This window comes from Tursiops truncatus, chromosome 1 (assembly GCF_011762595.2).
Source record: "Tursiops truncatus isolate mTurTru1 chromosome 1, mTurTru1.mat.Y, whole genome shotgun sequence".
NCBI classification, from domain to species: domain Eukaryota; kingdom Metazoa; phylum Chordata; class Mammalia; order Artiodactyla; family Delphinidae; genus Tursiops; species Tursiops truncatus.
In genome coordinates, this window is record NC_047034.1 from 153756818 (window position 1) to 153778404 (window position 21587).

The 21587-nt window shown below is 44.7% G+C and overlaps 1 protein-coding gene across 3 annotated transcripts in view; it reads left to right on the forward strand.

The window, feature by feature from the left end:
• Positions 1-21587, forward strand: part of GNL2 (G protein nucleolar 2) — a 26878-nt gene continuing 5291 nt past the window's right edge. Inside the window, exons 1-12 of one of the 3 annotated variants that reach the window (XM_019938101.2) lie at positions 1-184; positions 1879-1963; positions 2937-3031; positions 5168-5307; positions 8599-8783; positions 12706-12772; positions 13897-14055; positions 15259-15372; positions 18870-18998; positions 19715-19819; positions 20607-20765; positions 20974-21087. In XM_019938101.2, the coding sequence (XP_019793660.1) occupies positions 121-184; positions 1879-1963; positions 2937-3031; positions 5168-5307; positions 8599-8783; positions 12706-12772; positions 13897-14055; positions 15259-15372; positions 18870-18998; positions 19715-19819; positions 20607-20765; positions 20974-21087 (1416 nt within the window). In that variant the 5' untranslated portion in view covers positions 1-120. Of the gene's footprint in view, positions 185-1878; positions 1964-2936; positions 3032-5167; positions 5308-8381; positions 8482-8598; positions 8784-12705; positions 12773-13896; positions 14056-15258; positions 15373-18869; positions 18999-19714; positions 19820-20606; positions 20766-20973; positions 21088-21587 lie in introns of those variants that run through there. The other 2 variants (XM_019938102.3, XM_019938103.3) reach the window with 2 other exon arrangements.

Here is a 21587-nt window from a genome sequence, read left to right on the forward strand (position 1 = left end):
TCCCGCGCACGCGGTCCAGCGGGGATCGGGCGGGTTGTTTCGTCCCGGCTTGGGAAGTTACGAGCTCTTTTACCCCACGTAGGCCGGACCCAACGCTCCGGTCCCCGTCCCGTCGGCAAGATGGTGAAGCCCAAGTACAAAGGACGGAGCACCATCAACCCCTCTAAAGCCAGCACAAATCCTGGTACGGGCGGCGGGGCTCGCGGAGGGTGGGGCTTGGAGGAAGCTTGGAGGGAGGGACACCGGGTGGCCTTGCTTGGAGTGACCTCAAGCAGAGTGGCCTTTGGGGATGAGAAGGGAGAAGATGATTACTTGTTTATAGGCCCTGAGGAGGGCTCAGTCTTGCACGCCTGTCAAGGCTAGATGGCAGGCACCAGCTCTAAAGCCGGGAAAGTGAACACTCAGGCCTGGCAGCCATGGGGCATCTCCACCTGTGAGGTGCAGAGACTGGGAAGCTCTGAGTTGGAAGGGACACTTAAATTTGACCTCTTCTTGGGTCCGTGTGTGTGTCAGGTGTTGAAGCCCCTCCCCCAATATAGTTCAGTCTTGTATGAGTCCAGCTCTCCAGCTCAAGGAATTACTAGAAGTACTATAAATTAGACAAAGTCAGACTAAAAGTGATGTAGCCTGACCCAGCTGGCCCTTTACGCTTGGCCACACTTGCCTACCACCTTAGCTTTGACCATTTAAATGAGAAAGGGCTAGTAGATTTGGAATCATCCCATGATGATTTGGATTTCAAATCTTGGAATCATCGCATCCGGTAAAGTGCATAGAAAATGCTCCAGATAAGTACGATTGTTTCAGTAAAGATGTTTCTGAAGATGTGTATGAGTTTTGTTGAGGTTCCACCACAGAATGAACAAGATAGCCTTTGGGGGAGTCCCTTCCATTTGGGTTTAGTTAATAAAACATATTAAAATATGGCCTAAAGTTTTTGATTTTAATTCATGTTGAATGTTTTACCTGGACCGCTGATAAGTTATTCAGTTTGTGTAGACTGGGATCTGACAGCGTTAGACCTGAAGAGGCCCTTAGAGATCATGATGTTATAGGTGAAGAGACTGAGCCAAAATAGGGGAAGCGTCTTGTCACAGCTGGCACACGTAGTGAGCAGTAGAGCTGCCAGTCCTGTGATTTCTGCCAGTTTTCTACTGCATGACTTCAAGACAGATGACTTAAAGGCATCCCCAAATGAGAAGCTAAGCCGGTATTACTATGCTAATTTGTCCTTCTCTTTCTCTCTGAGATGTAAGGCAAGAATTACTACCTATTTTGCTGTTGATAAAACTAAGGTCAAACATTAGGAAATTAAGAAACTGGTACATTAGGAACACTTATGTATCAGAATCGTAGTCTTCGTGATGCTTTGCCTGTAGCAGGCACTCAGTATTTGTTAAACTGAGACCCAGAGGTAGGTGTCTTAGTGGTTAAGAGCACAGATGGTGATCTGATGCTTTTGTTCAAATTCTGGCTCTTGTACAAAAGATCTTTGTACAAGATGCTTGCCCACTGAGCCTCAGTGTCTTAACCTGCAGAATGGGGAGAATGCATCCCTCTTGGTAGGATTGTTGCATGGATTACATGAGATGATGCCTATAATGTGGATAGCACAGTGCCATAATTAGTGCTCAGAAACATTACCTACTATCATTTTCAAACACAGTCCTACGGAGGGTTCCAGATTAGGTCAACTCTGTCATACCATGTAGCTTCCAGGAATGATTTTGTTGGAGCAACACGTGGAGAAAGTGGAGATTTTGCAGTGAGGTGGCAGCTTGCCTGCTTTGAGTGAACTAGTTGGTGTGTTTGAAGCAATGGCTATACTTAGACTTGTTGGCTATCAAATAGTGTGCATTCCACTTCTGTGTTTCCTAGATCGAGTTGAGGGAGCAGGAGGCCAAAACATGAGGGACCGGGCCACAATCCGACGCCTGAATATGTACAGGCAGAAGGAGCGCAGGTGAGTGTGGGCGCTGGTGTCCTCTCCCCTTCTCTTCCTGCCCTTGACTTATAGCTGACACCTGTTAAGCCTTTGATATTCCCACCCCCACTTTCCCCAGGTAGGAGTAGTGTATTTTCAAATACCGTTTTATATGATAAACTGAATTTTGGGTTAAAGACATGCGCAGTAGGGGGTGAAATAGTGATTGTGTCACTGTACTGTACAACAGCCTTGTTCCTCACAGCCTCGGCCTACACAAATGGCATGTTAAATCTCAAGGTACATATCTGTCAGATAGAAATCTGCTTTTCTTTAACAAAGCATGTAGGATGGTGTCATGAAAGCAGCCGGAAAACTTGTTTTTTCTAATGACAAACCTTAGATTACAACATTGTGGCACTTGGAAACTCATCACAACTCGGATGTGCTGAGGCAGCCTCTACCACAGGGGCTTGCTGAGTGTGGCATTTTGCGACCTGGTCTTATTTTGTCTTATTCAATTCGTTTGGTAATTGGATTCTTCATCCGTTCTAAAAGATGTGTCTAAAACACAAATGTCAATGAACGTAATCTGCCTTAGTCACCTACTCTGCAGTTTGTTTTAGAATTTCGAGTTCCAGCAAAAATCACCCTCTACTTAAAATTCATTTAAACTAGCCTTCAAATAATTATCCAAAAAAGACTCAAGTATGCAGTTTTCTTTTTAAAAGCAAACAAACAGTAAACAGATTTTTAAACATGGTCATTAGTCGTTATTCATCGAGCAGAAATCATTACGTGCTCTGTTGCAAGAGGTTAAGTGGCTTTGGGGCAGTCTGTTTTGAATGTAGAAGTACTTTTTGTTTACCAAAATCTGTATTTCATGATCACTTAAAACTGGAAGGAGAAAAAAAAAAAGAGGTCCTTTTGATGGAAAGCGTATTCTGTAAACCCAGCTTTGCTGTAGCCTTTCTTCTGTTGTCAACCCAAATCTGTTACTTCCTCAATTCAGGAACAGCCGTGGTAAAGTGATTAAGCCTCTGCAGTATCAGTCAACGGTGGCTTCTGGCACAGTGGCGAGAGTGGAGCCGAACATTAAGTGGTTTGGTGAGTGTGGTCCTTTGCTACTTTTACCCTAGAAAATGTGTGCTGTATGGAAAAGGGTAGAATGTTCAGGTATCTAAAAGGCAGGTATCTGGGGGCTTCCCTGGTGACACAGTGGCTAAGAATCCGCCTGCCAATGCAGGGGACACGGGTTCGATTCCTGGTCCGGGAAGATCCCACATGCCACGGAATAACTAAGCTCGTGCGCCACAACTACTGAAGCCCGTGCGCCTTAGAGCCTGTGCTCCGCAACAAGAGAAGCCACCACAATGAGAAGCTGGACACACTGTAGTGAAGAGTAGCCCCGGCTTACCACAACTAGAGAAAGCCCACGCACAGCAACAAAGACCCAATGCAGCCAAAAATAAATAAATAAATAAATAAAAATAAGAGGCAGGTATCTGGGGTGAGGGGAACTGCCAAGGACAGTATGAGAAAGGGATGAGATAAGAAGTCCCCACCGTGGGAAAAGTGCAGAGAAAAGTCGTGGCGGTGGCTTCCATAAATGACTTCTTTTTGAAAAGAGCCCATCATTGTTCACCGTGAGTGAACCTCTTAGACAGATGAGATCATCCTTAATGACTAGCATTCATTAGAACTCTCCTCTCCTAATTTCCAGTCACCTGGAGAGGTGACTTTGAGAGGTGCCTTGCAGGCGTGTTTGTGCCTTTAGCCTAAAATTCCTCTGAAACACTTTTTCTTAGTGGGGTTGTATTTGGACTGAGTGACAGTGAAAGGACCTCTCGTTGGTCCTTCCCAGGAATGAATAGCGTATCTCCAGAGGCCTTGGGGAAGCAGGATTTCTTCCTTTGGAAACTCCACCTTCATCTCTGTGGGGGCTTTCAGCCTTTCCCTCAGCCACTGCCAGCTGTGTGGGCACATCAGATGGTCAGACGACATTCTTTGCCTGCTGCTTGACCTCTCTTCTGGGGGGCAGATGGCGCCTACCTTTGCACATCTCGTACGTCTCTTGGTGGGATTGGTACCCCCTAGGAAACTACAGCACAGAAAAGTGTCCGAGAGAACTCCTTCAAGAGGCCTTTAGCATGGTGGCAAGGTCCGGTGACACTAGATCCAGACCCCCTGGGTTTGAGGCCTACTTCTGCCATATCTGGGGCCATGGTCAGGTTCTTAAGTTTGCTCATCAATTTCTCCATCTGTAAAATGAAGATAAAAACAGCACCTATTGCGTAGGACTGTTGTGGTAATTAAATGAATAAATACTCTTATGTAAAGTGCCTAGAATAGAGTCCAGCAAGTAGTACAATAGAAGCTTTAACCGCTGTCATTGTCACCATCCCCGCCAGTGTGTTCGTCTTCACCTTGAGTTTGGCATTTGTGCTGCAATGCGCTGTTTAGTGAATACGATCTCTCACTTCCAAGGTGTTCTCCAAGCAGTGTTATATAGTTTCATTTTGTTCCCTTGCAGGGCTTTGTTGGTTAATTTAATAGTGCCTTCAAACCCTAATGACCCTAAAAACCAGAGCTGTGACTCTTAGGTGCTGTGCTTCGGGATTCTCTTGAGTATGCTAACTGATCAGCTGTGATTGGCTCCAAATTTCTTTGCCAGATGTAGCAGGAAGTAGGACATTTGTCAGATCTCAGTTCCATTCAGTGATGTTTATTTTTCAGTTTCATCCAGTCAGGAAATTGGACTTGGAGAACTATTGAAACCCTTTGTGTGTCTGGGTTGGTGGATTAGTTCTTAGTGTAAGAGTGCAGGAGAGGCAGTTTTTTTGGGTTTTGTTTTCTGGTTTTTTTCCTTCTTTTAAGTTTGAAAATGGCTACGTGGGATGGATGTGTCAGGTGTTTGGGTGAGTGAGGGCAATTTAAAATCTTACCTTTATAGCACAGGGAGATCAGCTCGGTCCTTTGTGACCGTCTGGAGGGGTGGGATAGGGAGGGTGGGAGGGAGGGAGACGCAAGAGGGAAGAGATATGGGAACATATGTCTATGTATAACTGATTCACTTTGGTATAAAGCAGAAACTAACACACCACTGTAAAGCAATTATACTCCAATAAAGATGTTAAAAAAATAAAAATAAATAAAATCTTACCTTTCACTGTGTCCCTGGGAAGATGGAGGTGGAAGTTGTAAGGAGCTATTTATTAAACAGCAACATTCTTTGTAAAACAGGAAACACACGTGTGATTAAGCAGTCATCGCTACAAAAATTTCAAGAGGAAATGGACACGGTCTTGAAGGATCCATACAAAGTCGTCATGAAGCAAAGCAAGTTACCCATGTCTCTTCTCCATGATCGAATCCGGCCTCATGTAAGATGGAGGATGTCCCCGGCCACCCGTGCACATCCCTCTCTACCACACTTTGCTCTTGTTTTTCCATAGAGAATAGTGCCTGCTTTCCGAGACTTCTCCTTTCACCTTTGTTAGGGGTCTCACCTTTAGCATGAACCGAATTCTGTCGGAGAAGTTCAGTGGCATAGTAGTGGCCCAAAGCACAGGCTTGGGAGTCAGGCCTGAATTTTAATCTTTGCTCCGTCCCTTCCCGCAGCCTTAGTTAGGGTTCTCTGCGAGCTTTCACTTCCCTGACGGGTAAGTCAAGGTGACCCCCTCCTCGGGTGACCGGATGCAGATGAAACATCCAGTGAGGCTCTTGGCACATGGCGAGCACTTAGGCCACCACTGACTTAGACCTAAATAGATCATGGCTGTTAGCAATACTATTTTTAAATGTTTTTGGTAAGCAAGCTTGTTTAAGTGGTGGTTCCATCAGACTTTGGGGAAACATAGAATTAGGATTGGCTTGGTAGGAGGGAGACCTTTGGTGTTGAGCACTTTCAGCTTCTTGAGAGCTCCTTAGAGAGTCTTTTCAGCTGAAGGAAAGGGTGCCAGTCAGATTGGTCGTTAATCATTGAAGTTAGAAGTGCAGTAAAGACCGAATCTGGCTTGACTGGAATTAGTTTCACACGGAACCAAAGAAATGGCCTAATGCCTGCCTACACATTTTTACTTGCTTTGAATAGTAATTCCCAAAAATGTACATAAGTACAGCGCAGAGCTTCAGTTCCAGCATGAGGAGGGGAAGAAAACACTGACATGCATACATGGATTAAACACGGATTAAACAGTTCAAAGAAAAGCGTTTACTTGCAGAACAAAGTAAAACCCAAGGCCTGGTTATTGCCTCAGGTTTTGTCAATTATGCTTTGTTTTATGACAGACTAGAAGAATGTCACCTATTAGTGGAGTGACTGTTTTCTTTCAGGGAAACACGTGAGTGTAATTCATGAACGACAGACAAGTTGCTCATTTCCTTTGTTCTCTCTGTCCTCCCTAAAGCCATCTTTCAACAAACTATTGACTCCTGTTTATGAGAAGAACAGAGAAGTTCTACTATGGATTTACTGCTTTGTTGCCCGTGGCAGTTGTTCAGTGCTTCTAAAATTCAGTGCTTAAATGTCTGACGCATAGAATGAAGGGCCCACAGCTGCAGCAGTTTGTATTTTGGTGCAGACAGGTACTCAGAGTAACTGATGAGTTTTCTGCTCTGGCCTTGCAAAACCTTACCTGTTTTATTTTTAGTGCAATAGCTACTACTCGTTATGAAATCTGATTCTGAGATTTGCTGCACAGTGGAGTCAAATCAGATATGCTTTTTTTTTTATTTATTTTTAGTGCAATATCTACTACTCGTTATGAAATCTGATTCTGAGATTTGCTGCACAGTGGAGTCAAATCAGATATGCTTTTTTTTTTTTTTTTTTTTTTTTGCGGTACGCGGGCCTCTCACTGTTGTGGCCTCTCTCGTTGCGGAGCATAGGCTCCGGACGCGCAGGCTCAGCGGCCGTGACTCACGGGCCCAGCCTCTCCGCGGCATGTGGGATCTTCCCGGACCGAGGCACGAACCCGCGTCCCCTGCATCGCAGGCGGACTCTCAACCACTGCGCCACCAGGGGAGCCCCAGATAAGCTTTTAACTTTTGCACATTCACCTGTGTGTGCATTACAATTACTGTGTTTCTGTAGCAGTACTACAGTGGAAATACTGTAACTTACATTGTCTCTATATTTTAGTGTATAGACATATTACCACCTTGTACTTACTAAGGTACAGGTTTATAGACACAGGTCCAGGTATATTGTATGTTATAGGCTGAGAGATTTTCAAGGATAACTTGGATCATAATTTTCCCAGTGACATTAGAACCTAGTTCTCATGTAAAACGTGACTGTTCTGTTTGGGGGTGTTCCCTTGTTGGAGCGTAGTGAGTAAAACTAAACTGAGAGATGGGTTAGAGACTCTGATAATAGCTTAAGGATCTTTAGGAGTTGGAGAGGTGTCTGTTAAGTTCAGAAGCCACTGGGTTGTTCTCTCTTCCGTGTTTCGTAGCTGGTGCTTACAGAGGAGCCTGTACTGGGGGGCAGAGGGTGTTTGTTTTTTTTGAGGATATTCTCTGCCGGCTGTTAACATACTGTTACGTGATAGATCCTAACTCAGAGTTTGACTTTCATCCTGTTTCAAAAATTCCTCTGCCTGTAACTCCTTTACAGGCACATCAAGTTCTAGTTAGGATCAGCTTCCTTTTATCACATCTAAACTATTATTTCGGACTTTTGCTAGATGTTTTTCATCTGAAGACTTTGCATGTGCATTTAATAAAAACGCTACCTAAATTAGGAAAAATGTTATCTGAAACTAAAATGCATCTTACAAAGCAAGCAATTCCTTTTAGCCATGAAAGAAATTAACTTCCAAGAAAAAGTTGGCATTTACAGTTGGTTTTTTTTTTTATAAATTTATTTATTTTATTGTTACTATTTTTTTGGTTGCATTGGGTCTTCGTTGCCGTGCACGGGCTTTTCTCTGGTCGAGGTGAGCGGGGGCTACTCTTCGTTGTGGTGACAGGCTTCTCATTGTGGTGGCTTCTCTTGTTGCGGAGCACGGGCTCTAGGCGTGCGGGCTTCACTAGTTGTGGCTCGAGGGCTCTAGAGTGCAGGCTCAGTAGTTGTGGCGCACGGGCTTAGTTGCTCCGCAGCCTGTGGGATCTTCCCAGACCAGGGCTGGAACCCGCGTCCCCTGCATTGGCAGGCGGATTCTTAACCACTGTGCCACAAGGGAGGCCCTACAGTTGGTTTAAAAAAAACCTCACAAATTTGAGCATGATCATCCTTGACAAAAATCTGTGAATTTGGCGAATTTTATGCACTTGTTAGAAAGCTTAAAAAAAAAAAAAAAAAGGTCAGAAAAAAGAAGTTAATTTTCAGCGTTGTAGCAGTAATTACATTTGACTAAAGTTTATGATAAATGAAATAAAGCAGAGTTTTTGGCAAGTCTTACACCCAGCTATTCATATTTGCTTTGACTATTTGTATTTTGTATTTCTCCAGGAAAGCTTACAGAGCCTTCAGAAGAGGGGAACAAGTGCGTTTGCTATTTAAACAAGGATTTCTGAGTTGAAGTCAGGCTGCGTCCATGTTGTAGATTTTGGTATGGGTTGAACTTTGCAAAAATGAAAGCAGAAAGCCTTTCCCAGATAGGTTTTGAACTTTTTGCTTTTTCTCAGTGCTTTGCTTAGTGTTACCTGTAATTCTCCTTTCTCTTTAGAACTCAAAGGTGCACATCCTTGATACTGAAAGCTTTGAAACTACATTTGGCCCTAAAGCACAGAGGAAGCGACCAAATTTATTTGCAAGTGATATGCAGTCACTTATAGAAAATGCAGAAGTGTCCACTGAGAGCTATGACCAGGGGAAGGATCGTGACTTGGTAGCTGAAGACACTGGTGTGAGGTACAGTTTTAAAGTTCACGCATATCTCCTCATTTGCTCTTCTGCAATGGACATCTTCTTTACAGTTGTTTACCTGCAAGAAGCTCGGTGATGTATCTCATAGGTGGAGATCTTCCCTTAGACTAGAAAAATTAGTGAAACTGGTTGGGGCCAGACTAAAGATAATTTAAGGTGGCTTGTTTACTATTGGTCTCTTAATTCCCCCCCAAATAAAAATAAATAACACTTTCTTCATAATAATAACAGTGTATTCTATCATAGACAAATTTTTAAAATATAGTTAAATTGGAAATACAGCAAAAAGAAGATAAGCACTCATAATTCCACTACATATGTTAAGCATTGTTAATATTTTGGTGAATATCAGGGTTTCCTCTGGACCACTGGGGGTGGGGGGAGTTCACTGATGGCCTTTGAGGTTTCCGTGACCCTCTGAAGATAATATGGAAAATTTATGTACATGCATAAAAGAAGTGGAGTTTTGTTGTTTATAGAGAAAGGGAGGAGAAGAAGGATCCATAACTTTCATCATACTTTCATAGGGGCTCATACCCAAAAGAAGGTCAAGGATCAGTTAAGGATATATATGTATATATATACATTATTCTGGATGTTTTTATTTATAAATATAATACTTTAAGACTGTATTTTAACTTGCTTTTATTTTAATATATTTTTCTAAATTATTAAGAATATATTTCCAGGGGCTTCCCTGGTGGTGCAGTGGTTGAGAGTCCGCCTGCCGATGCAGGGGACACGGGTTCGTGCCCCGGTCCGGGAAGATCCCACATGCCGTGGAGCGGCTGGGCCCGTGAGCCATGGCTGCTGAGCCTGTGCGTCCAGAGCCTGTGCTCTGCAACGGGAGGGGCCACAACAGTGAGAGGCCCGCATACCGCAAACAAACAAAAAACAAAACAAAAGAAAAATAATATATTTTTTCATGTCAGTTCTTAGTCAACAGTGATATAATGTTTCATGTCAGAGTAGGTTTTTGTTGTGGCCAGTCCCATGGTTAGACATTTATGCTGTTCAGAGGTTTCCCCTATGGTAAACAACTCTAAGGTAAAACATCAATGTGACTAATTCTTTCTCATTCTTAATTGTTCCCCAAAGATAAATTCTTAGGGGAAATGCCGTTGAAGAATATGCAGTTTTTTGATAGGCGGCTGCCTTATTACCCTCCAGAAAGGGTTTACCAGTTTAGTTCTCTTGGTTCTCCCTCACGTGTTCCTGAGGTGCCCTAGCGGAGAGGTGCTGTCCCCTGCCTGCAGTGCCACTGCCTTGGTGCTGTCCTCGGTCCATCGCTAGCCCTGGGCCTCCTAGAGGTAAAGTCAAGGCACTCGAGGCCAAGCAAAAAGAGGCAGCGAGTTCATTTATTCTTAGAACTATTTGGACTTGTATGCTTCTGCTGATTTGAATTTTTTCCACCTCCAAAGGGTACAGTCGGCAGTGGGGGAGAAACAAAACTATTCTTGTTCCAGGGACATTGGGTAAATGTCTCTGAGGCTAGTAAATGAGCAGATTCTCAACCTTATCAAGAAAGTTTCACTCTACGTGGGAGCTGTGGAGTGTGGATTATGGTTCAGATTCCTTTTCATAATTCTCTGTGACAGACTGCCTAATTATAGTTGCTTTTTTTAAAATTAAATTTATTGTGGTAAAATATACATAACAAAATTTACCATTTTAATCTTTTTAAAAAATTATTTATATATTTTTGGCTGTGTTGGGGCTTCGTTGCTGCGCGCAGGCTTTCTGTAGTTGCGGCGAGTGGGGGGCTACTCTTCATTGCGGTGCGCAAGCTTCTCATTGCAGTGGCTTCTCTTGTTGCAGAGCACGGGCTCTAGGTGTGTGGGCTTCAGTAGTTGTGGCACACGGGCTCAGTAGTTGTGGCTTGCAGGCTCTAGAGCGCAGGCTCAGTCATTGTGGCTCACAGGCTTAGTTGCTCTGCGGCATGTGGGATCTTCCTGCACCAGGACTCGAACCCGTGTCCCCTGCATTGGCAGGTGGATTGTTAACCACTGCGCCATCAGGGAAGTCCCAGTTAATCATTTTTAAGCATCCAATTTAGTGGCATTAAGTACATTCACATGGCTATGCAACCATTACCACTATCCACTTCTAGAATTTTTTCACATCATCCCAAACTGAAACTCTGTACCCATCCAGCACTAATTCCCCATTCCCCCCTCTCCTCAGCCCCTGGCAACCACCATTCTGTTCTCTGTCTCTTATGAGTTTGACTTCTCTCTTGAATAGTACTTCACGTAAGTGCACTTGTACAGTATTTGTCCTTTTGTATCTGGCTTATTTCATTAGCATAATGTCTTCAAGGTCATCCATGTTGTATCGTGTATCAGTACTTTATTTGTTTGTATTGCTGAACAGTATTCCATTATGTATACATGACATTTATTTTTATTCATTCATCTGTCAATGGGCATTTGGATATAGTCATTTTTTAAATTAAGTCAGTTTTTGGTCCGTCTACAACTAGTTGGTTTTTTTTGTTTTGTTTTAATTTTTATTGAAGTATAGTTGCTTTACAATGTTGTATTAGTTTTTGCTGTACAACAAAGTGAATCAGTTATACATATACATATATCTACTCTTTTAGATTTCCATCCCATTTAGGTCACCACAGAGCATTGAGTAGAGTTCCCTGTGCTGTACAGTAGGTTCTCATTAGTTACCTCTTTTTTTTTTTTTTTTTTTGCTGTACGTGGGCCTCTCACTGTTGTGGCCTCTCCCGCTGCGGAGCACAGGCTCCGGACGCACAGGCTCAGCGACCATGGCTCATGGGCCCAGCCGCTCTGCGGCATGTGGGATCTTCCTGGACCGGGGCACAAACCCGCATCCCCTGTGTCGGCAGGCGGACTCTCAACCACTGCGCCACCAGGGAAGCCCTAGTTATCTATTTTATACATAGTAGTGTATAGATGTCAGTCGCAATCTCCCAATTCATCCTACCCCCCCTTCCCTGCCTTGGTAACCATAAGTTTGTTTTCTACTGCTGTGACTCTATTTCTGCTTTGCAAATAAGTTCATCTGTACCATTTTTCTAGATTCCACATATAAATGATATTATACGATATTTGTCTTTCTCTTTCTGACTTCTATATGACAATCTCTAGGTCCATCCACATCTCTGCAAATGGCACTATTTCATTCCTTTTTATGGATGAGTAATATTCCATTCTATATGTGTACCACATCTTCTTTATCCGTTCCTCTGTCAATGAATGTTTAGGTTGCTTCCATGTCCTGGCTATTGTAAATAGTGCTGCAGTGAACATTGGGGTGCACGCATCCTTTCGAATTATGGTTTTCTCTGGATATATACCTAGGAGTGGGATTGCTGGGTCATATGGTAGCTCTATTTTTGGTTTTTTAAGGGACCTCCATACTGTTCTCCATAGTGGCTGTACCAATCTACATTCCCACCAACGGTGTAGGAGGCTTCTCTTTTCTCCACACCCTCTACAGCATTTATTGTTTATAGATTTTTTGATGATGGCCATTCTGACCGGAGTGAAGTGATACCGCATTGTAGGTTTGTTTTTTTGTTTTTTTTCCTTGTGGTACGCGGGCCTCTCACTGGTGTGGTCTCTTCCGTTGTGGAGCACAGGCTCCGGACTCGCAGGCTCAGCAGCCATGGCTCACGGGCCTAGCCGCTCCGCGGCATGTGGGATCTTCCCAGACCGGGGCACGAACCCATGTTCCCTGCATCGGCAGGCGGACTCTCAACCACTGCGCCACCAGGGAAGCCCCTCATTGTAGTTTTGATTTGCATTTCTCTAATAATTAGTGATGTTGATACTAGTTTTGATACCGCTTTCCCTTGGCACATGGTGTTTTCCCTGAAACATCCTTTAATCTTTATAGTGCTTCGTTTGCTCACTTTGGGTCTTTTCTTATTTAGAAATGAAGCCCAAGAAGAGATATATAAAAAGGGACAGTCTAAAAGAATATGGGGTGAACTCTACAAGGTAAGACTTTAAATTCTGTCTCACTGAGTGGTTCCTTTGGCTTTCATGATCTTATATATGAGAAAACTGACTTGGATCTATTGAAGCTCTGTCAACACAAATTCCACCTCCAGGATGGATATGTCCATGCACGTACTACCATTGTTCTAGATAACTGCATTTTTTTATTACTCATATAATAGTAACAACCACATTGCATAGATTCACATATTCTCTGTTAATATTTCTCTGGATTACCTGCTAAAATGATATTCCTGTTGAGATTTATTATACATGGTTAGAGCTGCATGAGAATTTTTGAGTTACTTAGTCCAGCCCTCTCATTTTACAGGTGAGAATTCAAGTCTAGAAAGCTTGAATACCTTCCCCAGCTTACCCAGGTAGTTAGTACAAGAGGCTTTGTGTCTCCTGAGTCCCGGTCTAGTTCTCTTCAGCTGGCTGAGTCTTAGGTCCGCACTCAAGTAATATTCTCGGTAACGAAGACTTTCAAGCATAGTCACGTAATTAAATATAACATGATAGGAAACTAGTACCACGAAAGCACACAAAATTTTTTAGTTTTTTTGTAAAATACTCAAAATCTATAACATGGAAGCTTAGAGGTCTAAGAAGTAAATGAGGGACTGCCCTGGTGGTGCAGTGGATAGGACTCTGCACTCCCAGTGCAGGGGGCCTGGGTTCGATCCCTGGTCAGGGAACTAGATCCCACATGCATGCAGCAACTAAGAGTTCGCATGCCACAACTAAGGAGCCTGCTGCAACTAAGGAGCCCTCGAACTGCAGCTAAGACCCAGTGCAACCAAATAAATAAATAAAATATTTTTTTAAAAAAGAAGTAAATGGTTCTGCTCACTAATACATAGCAGTCGTGAAATAGACTGGTTTCATGCAAGCTAGTTCTATTTGGAATTCAACAAGTTTCAGATACTCACAGGATGAAAACAATTTTTTGAGTACTGATCCCTGGGCTTTGAGATTGGCTACCACCTGCTCTCCTCATAAGACTGTTGAGAGGTTATCTCTATTGTTGCTTTATTTTTCCCAGGTTCCCTTAAATGTCTTCTCTCTTTCATTTTGCCCTTGTACTCCTGTAGCTAGTCACTTTTGCCTCTTTGAATTTGCAGGTGATAGATTCATCAGATGTTGTAGTTCAAGTTCTTGATGCTAGAGATCCAATGGGTACCCGTTCCCCTCACATTGAGACTTACTTGAAAAAGGAGAAACCTTGGAAACACCTCATTTTTGTTCTTAACAAATGTGACCTTGTTCCAACCTGGGCAACGGTAAGTACAGTTGCTAATGCAGAACAGATGACCAAGGCCACACGGCTTCTGCAGGCTCTGAGTTACCCATGAATAAGTCAGTGTCGTGGTCTCTAGGAGTTGGGGCAGCAGTTAAGGTGCTGCACTATTGAGGGTGTAGTCATTCAAGTGTCCTCATCGAAAACAAAACTAAAATCAGCTTCATTGATGATGGGCTGTTACCTTTTTTTTTTAATTCATTTATTTCTGGCTGTGTTGGGTCTTTGTTGCTGCACGCAGGCTTTCTCTAGTTGTGGCGAACAGGGGCTACTCTTCGTTGCAGTGCGCAGGCTTCTCATCACGGTGGCTTCTCTTTCGCAGAGCACGGGCTCTAGGCGTGCGGGCTTCAGTAGTTGTGGCTCGCGGGCTCTAGAGCGCAGGCTCAGTAATTGTGGCACACGGGCTTAGTTGTTCTGTGGCATGTGGGATCTTCCCGGACCAGGGATCGAACCCATGTCCCCTGCATTGGCAGGCGGATTCTTAACCCACTGCACCACCAGGGAAGTCCTGGGCAGTTACCTTTGACCCTTGATGGTTGGCAGTGGGACAGCTGTAGTGCCCATAGGATGAATGGTGTGCGCCCTTCAGAAGAGGTGGCTGCCGAGGCCCCAGGTCTGTTTCACATTATGTTACATTAGTTGCATTTAGTAGCAGTGAAGGCATTTTTGGAATATTGTTTTGTGTTTATAAGACAAAAGACAGGCTTCCCTGGTGGTGCAGTGGTTAAGAATCCGCCTGCCGATGCAGGGGACACAGGTTCGAGCCCTGGTCCGGGAAGATCCCACGTGCCTTGGAGCAGCTACGCCCGAGTGCCACAGCTACTGAGCCTGCATGCCACGACTACTGAAGCCCATGGGCCTAGAGCCCGTGCTCTGTGAGAAGAGAAGCCACCGTGATGAGAAGCCTGCACACCACAACGAAGAGTAGCCCCCGCTCACCACAACTAGAGGAAGCCCGCGCGCAGCAACGAAGACCCAACACAGCCAAAAATAAATAAATTAAAAAAAAAAAAAGACAAAGCATCAACTGTCATACTTGAAAAAAATATTTCAAAGACTTACAGCTAACATCTTCCTTAGACAACTGTGTATTTGAAGTACCATCCTGTTATTCAAGCTCTGGTTCTTCCTATGTTGTAAATAAACAGCTCACAGTTTACCAGCTTCTTTTCTTTTCTCCCTTTAGAAACGATGGGTTGCCATCCTCTCCCAAGATTACCCGACGCTTGCTTTCCACGCAAGTCTTACTAACTCCTTTGGCAAAGGAGCATTTATTCAGCTTCTGCGGCAGTTTGGAAAGGTATTGCGACCTGACCTGTCCCCCTTGGAGTTGGACAGCTGTGGGTTTGTGTGAGAATTTCTCTTCCCAGGGTGTGTCAGAGAGTTACCAGCCTCACCTTCCACATCTTCTCGGTAGTGAGGACAGTGTGTTCTGGAGATGTGAACACTCACAGAGCCTCAGGGATTCTGAAATACTCTGTAGCTCAGCCTGTACCCCCATCCCTGACAAACGTCGCTTCCCTTTCTGCCGTGTCCCTGGCACCGGATGGTCCACCCTCTGCTCGATGATGACGACGGGCCCCCTCCCCACAGTGTATCCCCACTCTGGGCTCCCGGGCTGTGCATTTCTCTTCCCTCTGCCTGGGAGGCACCCTGCTGAACCCCAGCCTCGGATCCCTGGTCAGATGCTAGTTCCTCAGGGAGGCCCTGAAAGCATGTGTTCTCGCAGCTTCATGTTCTGTACCTGCAACTTTGTATTTGTGTGTTCATTGAATCTTACCTGGCTTCTAACAAGGACACCTGTCCTCTGTCCCACCCTTCCCCACTTCCCAGAAGGAACTCGTCCAACTCATAGCTGTTACTTCTGGTGTTTTTTTCCATATTTTTTATATATGCTTATGAATCTGTTTCTTGATCTCACACCCCCCTCAGTTTTACGTATTTGTTAAGTTCCTACTATGGAAAATGAGGGTTAGGTTTCTTACCCCCGTCCTCCCTCTCCACTCCCTCTGTCCTTGTACGACATTTGGCTAAACTATTACTCATTTAGTGTTTAGGTTATTATGACTGAAGTGTCAGTCCTTGCTGATCCACAATGCTATGATTTTAATTCCTTTCTAATAGGACCTTCTGTTTTATCTGGTGTTAATTAGCTCCGTTTTATTTGTCACTGGCATATCACCAAATCCTCTGGTAGCGTGGGAACTTTCAGAGTGTCTGGCGCCTCCCTTCCAGGTGGACTGGCTGCTGCCCAGGCTGCTGCCGGGTCTTCCTGGGATCTCCTTTCCCCGTCCTCTGAATGGGGGATTCCCATGGCTGTTCCCTGTGTTGTTCTTGTTCACTGGATCCCTCTTCTTTCTTGGTTTACTCCTTCCTTTTGATGGAACCTGTTTTCCAAAAGCTTTCTGAAAAGGAGTGCTTAGAAGGAACTTTTTTTGAGACCTTGCAGTCTGTAAATGTCTTCATCCTACCCTCACACCGTTTCTTAGAATGCTGAAGACACCACATTGCATTGTTTTCTGGCTTCCAATGTTGCCATTGAGAAATCTGAGACCGTTAGGACTCCTAATCCTTTGTGGCTGAGATCTTTTTGAAAAAAGTTCCTGCTTTACAGTGTCCCAATGATGTGCTTTAAGGTGGGTCTTTTATTGTTCAGTGAGCTAGGCATGGACGGGACTTTTAGTCCGTTATTTGTCCTGTACTGTTTTTTGGAAACCACCCCACGCCATATGCCCCCATTCATCTCTGTTCTTGTTCAGGAATTTGGTTTTATGTCCTGGTTTAATTCTTGAATTTCCATTCTTTTTTTTCTGGCCTTGCCTCGCGGCTTGTGGGAGCTTAGTTCCCTTACGAGGGATGGAACCCGTGCTCCCTGCAGTGGAAGCGCAGAGTCCTAACCAGTGGACCGCCAGGGAATTCCCGATTCTTGAATTTTCTTATCTTTTCTTTGTTTCAGTACATTTATGACATTTTACCCCGTTTTCTGGGAAGTTTCCTTGACTTGATCATTTAGCTGTTCTATCGCAAACTGTATTTTGCGTCTCACTTTTAATTTGTAATTTCTGAAAGCTCTTGTTTATGAATTGCCCTGCTCCCTTTTATAGCCTGTTCTTGTTTCACGGATGCACTGGCTTCTCTGTCTCTGAGAACAATGATAGTGGTTTTTGGAAATTTTCCTCTACATTTCCGTACATTGACACTGTTTCCTCCAAGTTGCTGTTTTTCTGTCTTTTCTAGTAGAGTCACACTTCAGATGTCTGGTTATTCTTGGTTCTCCACTCATTTAAGAGAGAGCCACCAAAAAAGGCTAGAGAGGCTTTATGCAGGGAGTGGGGTTGTTGAATGAGAGATTTCACTGTAGGTGACTGGGCAGAAACCCAGTGTTTTGTTGGGGGACACTCTAGATGTCAGTGTCTGTAGGGTGGGTTTTTTGTTTGTTTTTTGTTTGGGCCGCACTGCACGGCATGTGGGATCTTAGTTCCCCAACCAGGGATCGAGCCCGTGTACCCTGCAGTGGAAGCACAGTGTCCCAACCACTGGGCCACCAGGGAAGTCCCATCTGTAGGTCTTTACTCCTGGGCCTGTGAGTTTCCCTAGAAAGGAGTCTTCCTGTCTCCAGCTTGGGCGTATATAGACCTGGCTGCCAGGGTTCTGGGAACTCAGTGGGAGTAGGAGGCTGGGGTTGTACTATTCAATATTTAGACTTTCAACTAATCACTCTGGGAACACTTGCTTTCAATTACTGTTATCTCTAAATCTAGGGTCCCTTTCAGGTCTGAAAATTAAAGAGATTTTCAGACATGCAGGGTTTCAAAAGAGTCATTATCTCTCCTAAGGCTCTGGGGTAGAGAAGTTGGGCACCCATGCCAGGCGAGGGAGGGGAAGGAGAGGTGTGACTATTTCTACAGACGGTCCACTGGTCAGTCTTCTGGATTTCAGTCCCACCCTTAGAGGGGTCTGTACTGCTGATTCCCAAGGTCTTTCCTGATTCATTGGCAGTATATTTGCTGCATTTTTAGTTTTTCTACCTTTGCAGCCATGTAGCTTTCATATTTTGTAGTGGGGCCAAGTTAGATACTACTTTTTAACTGCGGGTCTTCTGTTAATATCACACATTAGTTTGTTCTGTCTCATCTCCAGCGCATGCTTTGGTTTTATATGTTTGGCTCTATGGGTGTGTGTGTGTTAATTCCCACGGCTGTGGTTCCAGAGGAGTTTGTGGAGGGAGCGAGGTGGGCAGGGATGTGCAGTCCACCGTCTCTAGTCAGAAGTCCCCATCCGTTTGTAGACTCTTCCTGAGCTCTGCCTCTTTGAGACTTTCACCCAGTGATCTAGTTTTTGAAGCTGCCTTTCTTTTCTTTTGTTGTTTACTTTTAGCAGTGAAAATGCAAAATATCTTGTGCAGAGGAGAGGAGGGATGGGTCGTGGGATTGCCGGTTGCTGCATCTGCTAAGGTTCTCTTCCCCGAAGACATTTTATCAGTGGATGGTGTTCTTCTAAATTGATGACTAACAAGCTATTTCTTCCTTTGTTTCTCAGCCTACGTACTTTTAACCTTAAAACATTCAACAGTAATTTCACGTGAGTGACCGAGGAGCTGACTCACCTCTGATTTCTTAAAGAGTATGTGTACGCAGCCCACTCAGACTATGCAGGTGGTGCGTGTCTGGGTTTTAAATCAAGTCGTAGCAATAGTTTTGTACTGTATTCTTTATGGTAGCAAAGTAACACAACCTGTTTGTCCCATGGGATGTTCACTCTGCGTGTATGTGGTGTGTATTCTTTTGTTTTGAACAGTTGCACACTGACAAGAAACAGATCAGCGTGGGGTTCATTGGCTATCCAAATGTTGGCAAGAGCTCTGTCATAAACACACTGCGCTCCAAGAAAGTTTGCAATGTGGCCCCCATTGCAGGTGAAACAAAGGTATGTCTGGCTCGAGGGGGTCTTACTTGCTTTGACTTACTTTACTTCCATGGAGGGTGATAATTCAGGACGTGGAGATGTCTCTCTGCTTCTCTTGGGTGAAGATCGCCATTGGGAGTTTAGTCTCCATATAATAGTTGGCAACGTCCTGGAGCTGTTTCTGCCCTTTTTGATAAGACTAAGAGTACTTTGTGTGCCACTGCCTGACTTTGGCATTGTTCGGTATGTGCCGTTTGAGTCTGTTTTAAATGGTCACTCCAGCCTTTTGCTTTGATAAACAAAACTAACCCAAGAATATTTGGTGCCTGGGTTAAGAAAGAAAATTCAATTTTAGGGTAGATTCTGTTGGTTGGGGGTCCTACCCTGGAACACAGGGTATTTGGGGCGCACCATGGTTCTGCTGAAAGGAACAGGGGCCAAGCAGTATTAAGCTTCCAGGAGTACTTTTAAAAATCAGAAAAAGCGTTACTGGACATTATTGCACAATACTAGATGGAGATCCTGCCTCTGCATTATTTTTAGACCCTTAGCTGTTGGAAACTGTAGTTTATGCCTCGTGGAAGTGCCTCATGCGCGGCCCAAAGAGAGGAGCTTTGGAGCTTCATCACGCAGCAGGCTGCTCCTCTCTGACCGCTACCCCCTCTCTAGTTTCTTGAGCATCAGGGGTTTGTGAAATCGCTTTCAGGGATTGACCTGGGGAAGTCTCTGCTTTTTAGGTCTGGCAGTATATTACCTTGATGCGCCGGATATTCCTTATCGACTGTCCCGGTGTGGTTTACCCCTCTGAGGACTCAGAGACGGACATTGTGCTGAAAGGAGTCGTGAGTATTTTGGTCCCGAGAGGCTCTTTTGTTTGCCTTTTGGGGCCAGCGTTCTGTGGGGAACTCTGGATACCTTTGCTTTTTACTCATTCAGCAGACAGTTTGGGGTCAGCCTGTCTGACCAAACTTGAGGAACATGACACTGAACAGGGCAGTCTCTCCATTCCACTTAAGCCTGTTTGAGGAGTTAGTGGAACCGTGGGCATATCTGGTCAATGTCATCCCACAAAAGAGTTTGTCGTTTACACACGGGCTCCAAAGGGAAGCAGGGCCTGTTTATGTTTAGAGATAATTCATCTTCATGGGTTTATGGGTTGAGTCATTTTGGAACTCGGTCATTTCCTCACTTGTTTCAGAAGACGACCGAGAGCTTTAAATGGTTCCACTTAACCTTAACCAGTGCTTCCGGCTATGCATCCTGTGCGGTTCCTCCCCTTCTTTCTTAAACTATTCCCTTCTCTTTGTGTCCTGGGATGGGTGGACTTTTAACCATTTCTGCAAGTCAGTAGCACGAAGGGTTCCAGTTTAAACTACTTGCGGAAGTCACACTGTCAGTTTGTGGTGAGCCGAGGTTAGAGCTGAGTTCTGGGCTCCGCGGCTGCGGTCGGCTGTCCATGGCGCTCCTTTCAGCCAACTGCATCTCGCCACCTCCAGGCCAAGCTCGTGCCAGGCCCCGCTTGCTTTGAGGCATTGAAACCTGTTTTCAGATATGGTTACAGAGAACACTGGGAACTTCACTCCTCCCATAATCAAGTTTGTAAGCAAGAGCTTTCCTGTGAACATTTAGGTTCAAGTTGAAAAAATTAAGACTCCTGAAGACCACATTGGTGCCGTACTTGAACGAGCAAAGCCAGAATATATCAGCAAGACGTACAAAATTGATTCTTGGGAGAACGCTGAGGACTTTCTTGAGAAGCTAGCTTTCCGGACAGGGAAGTTATTGAAGGTAAGCCAGGATTTGTGAGAATTCAGACTGGGACGTGCTGCAGGTGTGTGCGTGTGTGGTGTGGACCTTTTATATATGCATGTGTGAGCAGTATGAAGTGTGAAACTTGGCAGGTAGATGGTGCCAACTGGGACCACCGTCGTGCTTCCAAACCAGGAGGTGGTTTTGTTGTTTGAATTTAATTGGGCCTCTTCCTGCGACATTTCAGGGTGGAGAGCCTGACCTGCGGACTGTGGGGAAGATGGTCCTCAATGACTGGCAGAGGGGCCGGATTCCTTTCTTTGTCAAGCCGCCCAATGCAGAGCCCCCTGTAGCCCCCCAGGTAAGAGAAGGGTGGACCCCTCTCTCGGGAAGCATGGTTACTGACCTGGGTGTGGTGTGTCTTTGGACCACCGTCTTCTCCCTTTAGGGTAGAACTTTCAGCTGCAGTGTCTCCCATCCCAGGGTGTCACTGCTGTGACCTGGTGGGGGGGTGACCAGGAAGTAGATGTATGATAGAAGCCTGAGTGTAAATGCCAGTTTTCAGGGCCTTGAGAAAGGAGGGCTCATTAAATGTGAGTGCTCCTGTGGTTTTCGTGTCTTTTCTTCTGCTTGAAGAACAGGCATTTCCAAGATGCTTTTGTTTCGTGGACATTATGCCCAACCATGTGCCAGGAACTGGGAGCATAGGAATAACGAACGTGGTCCTTGCCCTCAAGAAGCTCGTGGTCAGGTGGGAAAGGAGAGTGGTACAGTGGATGCTCAGGGAAAGTCTATTTCTAGGGTCTTTGTCGGAGCTCAGCCAAGTCTCTTGAAGAAGTGGCTTTAAGTTCTGCTTCCATG